The 5,427-nt window shown below is 68.0% G+C and overlaps 2 protein-coding genes across 2 annotated transcripts; both read left to right on the forward strand.

The window, feature by feature from the left end:
- Window positions 1-69: 69 nt before the first annotated feature.
- On the forward strand, window positions 70-2,373 carry AURANDRAFT_60699 (hypothetical protein; the record flags this gene model as incomplete). Its single annotated transcript, XM_009034107.1, has 1 exon — window positions 70-2,373. The coding sequence occupies one exon, from the start codon at window positions 70-72 to the stop codon at window positions 2,371-2,373; it is 2,304 nt and encodes a 767-aa protein (XP_009032355.1).
- An 882-nt stretch (window positions 2,374-3,255) lies between these two features.
- AURANDRAFT_60700 (hypothetical protein) lies at window positions 3,256-4,295 on the forward strand (the record flags this gene model as incomplete). The annotated part of the gene is made up of 2 exons (XM_009034108.1): window positions 3,256-3,317; window positions 3,422-4,295. 2 exons carry the CDS (start codon window positions 3,256-3,258, stop codon window positions 4,293-4,295), a joined length of 936 nt encoding a protein of 311 aa, XP_009032356.1.
- Window positions 4,296-5,427: the final 1,132 nt, after the last annotated feature.

Below are 5,427 nucleotides of genomic sequence, written 5' to 3' on the forward strand. Positions count from 1 at the left end.
GTCGACGACGGCGAGAAGAACGCGGTGCGAGACGCGCTGTCCGACGTGAGCGCGTGGTTCGACGAGTACATGGCCGAGGAGGGCGTCGAGATGGACGCCGTCGTCGCGCTCGGCGAGCTCGGCGCGCCCCTGTCGCCGGAGCCCGAGATCCACAAGGCCATGCTGGTACTGCTGTGCCGCGTCTTCGACTACGAGCTGAGGACGGAGGACCTCTTGGAGCTGTGCCGGGGCAACCGGCGCCTCGCCCTCGAGACGGTCTGCGGGTTGCTCGAGGACGGCGAGGCCGTGTCGACGGCCGTCGCCCAGCGCCAGGAGGCCCAGGGCGGCCAGCGCGCGGTCTGGGAGAAGGTCGTCGTCGCGCAGCGGTGGGAGCGGAGCCTCGTCGCGCAGGCGTGCTGCCTCCTGCGCGGCTTCACGCACCCGGCGACCTACTTCAAGGCCATGGACGAGGGCTTCTACTTCCTCGAGTGCGGCGTCGAGCTGCCGGAGTACTGCATCGAGCAGTTCTCGCTCGAGATGCACGGCCTCCTCGCGGTCGCGATGCGCGACCAGCTCGTGGAGAAGCTCTCCTACGCGCTCCACGACGCCCTGTTCCACGGCGAGGCCCGGGTGCTGTCCAACACGGAGCACGCCGCCGTCTTCGCGGCGCACAACTTCTTCCAGAATCTGTACCTGTACGGCGGCGGCGTCGACGCGCCCTTGGAAGGGCCGTCGCTCGCGGAGATTTATAGGGGCCACCTCATCTGCGACACGCTGCTCGTGCCCCATCTCGTGCTGCCCTACCTCGAGCGCTGCATCTACCACGCCCAGGTGCTCCACCGGCGCCACCTGGCGTCGCGCGACGCGCTCGCGATCCTCGGGCCCGAGTGCGAGGGTTTGGTCGACGACGTCACCGCGCGCGACATGGACGACCCGGCGCTGACCCACGGCATCGCCGCGACGCTGCGCACTTTAGTGATTGCGACGTTCCGGGCGCCGCGGACCCGGGTCATGTTCCAGATCCTGCGCCGCTTCAACCCGACGCCCGCGCTGCTCGAGATGAAGGGCTTCGTCGCGCGCCACGAGTACGTTTTTACATTGCTCCTCCAGCTCAACGTGAACATGGGCTCCTTCGACGTGTCCCGCGGGGCCATGAAGGAGAGCCTGGCGGACGTCTACAAGGGCTTCACGCTCCTCCAGGACGTCGCGGACGTCTACGCGTCGCTCGACGGCGACAAGAAGCGTAGAATTTTGCGGCGCCTCGAGCAGAGCGGCGCGCTGCCGCTGGCGCGCGACACGCCGTCCTACACGGCGCTGCTGAACCTGCTCTGGGGCGGCGGCGGCGGCCAGTTCGAGTACCTGCGGACCGCGCACCGCGCCGCGGTGTCGCTCATGGAGGCGGAGCTCGACGGCGCGCTCGCGTCGAGCGACGACGACGACGACGGCTGCGGCCTGGACCACGACGACGACCTCGGCGAGACGGCGGCCTTCCGCGACGCGCGCGCGGCGGCCAAGGCCGCCGCGGCGAAGCGCGTAAGCGACGCGACGGCCGCGTCGGCCGACGACGACGACGACGACTCCTTCGCGGGCGACGACGGGTCCCCGGACGTGCCCGCCTGCGACGGCGGCGAGGCCGAGGGCGGCGTCTTCTTCCACACCTCCGGCCGCGGCGACGACTCCGAGCTGCTGACGACGTGCAAGCTCGGGGGCGACGCGCGCGGCGAGCCGCCGACGCCCAAGATCTCCAAGCTCGCGCCGCCGCCCAAGGCCGACGCCCCGGCGCCGGCCTCCTACGACGACGCGCCCAAGGTGTTGAGCCTCCTCGGCGACCTGCCGACGCTCGACGCCCACAGGAAGGACCGCAAGCCCAAGAAGAAGGAGCTCAAGGCGTTCCTCGATCTCGATCTGGAAGTCCCCGTCGCGCAGCTCCACGTGAACAACGCGGACCACCGCGCGGAGCAGCGCGCGCTGGGCTACGTCCAGGGCGACCGGGGCCCGCTGTCGCCGACGAACATGAAGCCCGTCGCCGACGGCGCGGTGCCGCGGCGCCTCTGCTGCGCGATCAACGGCCACCTCATGCGCGACCCCGTCCGGGCCCGGGGCAAGCCCCACGCGCCGGCCTTCGAGCGGGAGACCATCGAGCTCTGGCTCGAGACGCGCGGCTCCGTGTGCCCCATCACGGGGGCGCCGTTGGAGAAGATCGACCTCGCGGCCGACGCGGCGCTCCGCAACGAGATCGTGCGCTACCACATCGCGCGCACGACGCTCGCCGACGAGCAGGACCCCTTCGAGCTCATCAAGGCGTCCAAGACCACGAACGACAAGGGCGAGCCCCAGACGCCCACGCCCAAGGCGCGCGACGACGACGCCGAGGCCGACCTCTACGACTTTTGAAGCGCGGTCCCTGCCCCTTTAAACAACACGCCCCCATCATCGGTAGGGGACGAGGTCCGCGCGCGCGTAGAGGTCGAGCGCGAGGCCGACCTCGTAGAACGACGTCACCGACGACGAGGGGACGTCCGCGGACGTGTGCGCGAGGAGCAGGTCGCCGCAGACCTGTTTCAGCGACGCCTTGGTGACCTCCTGGAGCAGCGCGTAGTCCTTGTAATAGGCCGCGAGCGGCGTCTCGCGCGCGCGGTTCTTCTCCGCGAGCGCGGCGTCGACCGCGGCGTCGATCGCGTCCAGCGGCGCGTAGGCCGCGAGCGCCGAGTACTTGAGTTCCAGGATGACGTTTTCGCGGTCCGCGTAGGTCGCGTGCTCCGCGTCGATGGACGCGTCGAGCGTGACGAGACCCCGGGGGAGCCCGAGCTCCGCGGCGACGCGCCGCGTGACGGCGCTGATGCCCGTCGGCGTCAGCGGGTCGCCCTGGGTGACGAGGATCGCGTCGCCGTCCGACAGCCGCGGCCGCAGCGCCGCGCAGACGCGGCGCGCCACCTCGTCGGGGTCGCGGCCGTCTCGCCGGTCCGTGCCGCCCTCGATGACGATGGGATGCAGCGTTTTCAATTTGCTCAGGGCCGCGGCGCCCGTGAGCATGGTCGTCGAGAGTTTCATGCAGCAGAGCGTTTGCGTTTCGCGCGCTTTCAAGAGCCGGACGCAGCTCGCGAGGCAGCTTGCGAGAGCCGGACTCTGCACGAGAGCTCAAAACATCCAGGCTCCATAAGGGTGCAACATTGGAAATATGCTGACATTGAAGCATATATCCCTACGATGACGCGATTTCGGGTGAGCTACACGCGTCGTCAGCTTTTTGATAAGTGGACCCCGCTCACGTCGACCATGAGCTTCCTGTTCGACCCCGCGTACCACAAGGTCGGCAAGAACGGCGTGTGCGCGCCGGCGTCCGTCCGCCATGCAACGCCGCGCGCCCGTTTTTTTTACGGCGGCAGCCCCGCTTTTCCAAAGTCGCCTCGCTCCGTTTTCCGACGCGCATCCTTTTTCTCAGGTCGCCGTTCCAGAACATGTGCGCCTACCTCGGCGGGTCGGCGATCCAGACCGTGGGCGACAACCCCGTGACGGCCTACCGGCAGCTCGTGCAGCAGTACGCCAAGGACCTCAACGGCAACACCGTCGCGCCCAAGGTCGCGGTCGGCGAGGCGAACGCGACGTTCATGAAGAACCCCGTCGGCGCCATGCTCAGCGGCCTCTGGCCGCGGCTCATCGGCGTGCTCCTGAAGCGCATCCCCAAGTTCGGCTTCCTGCTGGGCTACTCGTTCGTCGTCGGCGAGGGCGACCCGGGCTTCGCGGCGGCGACGTGCGCGTCCATCTGCAGCGCGCCCTTCATCAACCCCGTGCGCCTCGTCGAGAAGCAGCAGCGCGCCTACTTCAAGACGACGGGCACGGAGAAGCCCATCCTCGAGATCCTGAGCGAGGCCAAGGCGAAGAACTTCGCCCCCCTCTTCCGCGGGACGATCCCGCTCATGGGCCACTCCCTCGCGTCGGCGATCCTGGGCCTCGTGGGCCAGCCGAAACTCCAGAAATACGTCCAGAAGGAGCTCGGCGCCTCCGGCTCCTTCTCCGGCTCCGCGACGAACCTCGTCGCGTCCGCGGTCGTCTCGCCCATCTACGTCGTCGTCACGAACCCGCTGAGCCGCCTCGAGGTCATCATGCAGACCAACTCCATCAAGGGCAAGGCCATCAGCCCCATCGAGGCCGTCAAGGAGATGACCGCCGACATGGCCAAGTTCGGCCTCAAGGGCATCTTCCGCGGCCAGGGCATCGGCATCGCCAAGGCCATCGTCTCGCTCACGCTCTTCCACGAGGGCCGCATGTACATCGCGGCCAAGTTCAAGGCCTCCAACGAGTCCAAGCTCGCCTAGGCGGCGCCGTGAAAAAAACGGCGGACCTGAAGCGGTCCCCCTCGCCCGGAGCCGACCGTCCCGCGCGGCCGCGGAAAGCGCGGCCGCGCGCCCGCCGGGGTCGCGCCCGCCGACCCCGCGCCCACCCTCCGCCTTCGCCGGCGGAGGACCGACGGACTACAATAACACGAAGCTGTATGGACCTCCGGACCCAGAGCGGCGCGCGGATGTGAGGCGAGCCATGGTTGAACTTGGCAACAACTTCAAGCATCGGGTTTTTGCAGCCGGACAGCACACTGCCTTTTGGGCCGACAGCCGATGTTTCAGCCGCTGGAAATCGACGATGTCTGGCCCTCGCGCCGGCTGTACTGCAGCGATTTCGACGCGGTAAAGCCCTAACGTTCCACACATGGACCCGACGCGTCGGTCTGCCTATTTTTTTCCGGCGCGCGGCGCGTCTGCGCGCGAGGAACACTGGTGGTGGCGGCACGGAGCGACTGCAATCGGTGCGGTCCAGCGTTTCTGCGCGCCCACTGGCTTCGTAGCGTGCCGTTTTGCGATGGGAGCTGCTTTGTATATGTCTCGACGTGTTCCAACCCGCGGGTGCGCTGGGAGACGGATTTCGCACGCGCTCGCGACCTCGACGCGGTGGCGCGAACGCTGTACCGAGATCATGACGTGCTTTTGTACGTCAAAACAGACTTCTCCGAGAGCGCGCGAGCTACGACGGCTGACGAACGGGCCCCTACGACTCGCCCAAGGTGTCGGACGCGTCCCTGCGACTCGTTCTGGCTTGCCGACGGTTTCGGGGTCGTTTTCGGTGCCCGAGAGGCGCTGTTTTCGCCGACGAGAAAACGCTGCCGTCGCGCGGTCTTTTTGGCCGGACCGTCGCGTATGGTCATGCCGACGTGCGCGCGGCCCTTTAGAGCGCCGAAAACGACTCGTGTGTCGTCGCGTAAGGGTCGGTTTGGGGCTGGATTCCCTCTAGGGATCGGACGAACGCCATCCGATCGCTGCAACACCCTCACAACTGGGCGTGAAAGTTTGCTGGGCCCTTCCTTAGGCGTACCCGCCTGTGCTTACCAATTTTTTACCATAGAAACTACCATCGTCGCGCGCACTGGCCGACGGCGCCCGCCGCTCCCGGCGGATC

Source organism: Aureococcus anophagefferens, assembly GCF_000186865.1.
Source record: "Aureococcus anophagefferens unplaced genomic scaffold AURANscaffold_1, whole genome shotgun sequence".
Taxonomy (NCBI): domain Eukaryota; class Pelagophyceae; order Pelagomonadales; family Pelagomonadaceae; genus Aureococcus; species Aureococcus anophagefferens.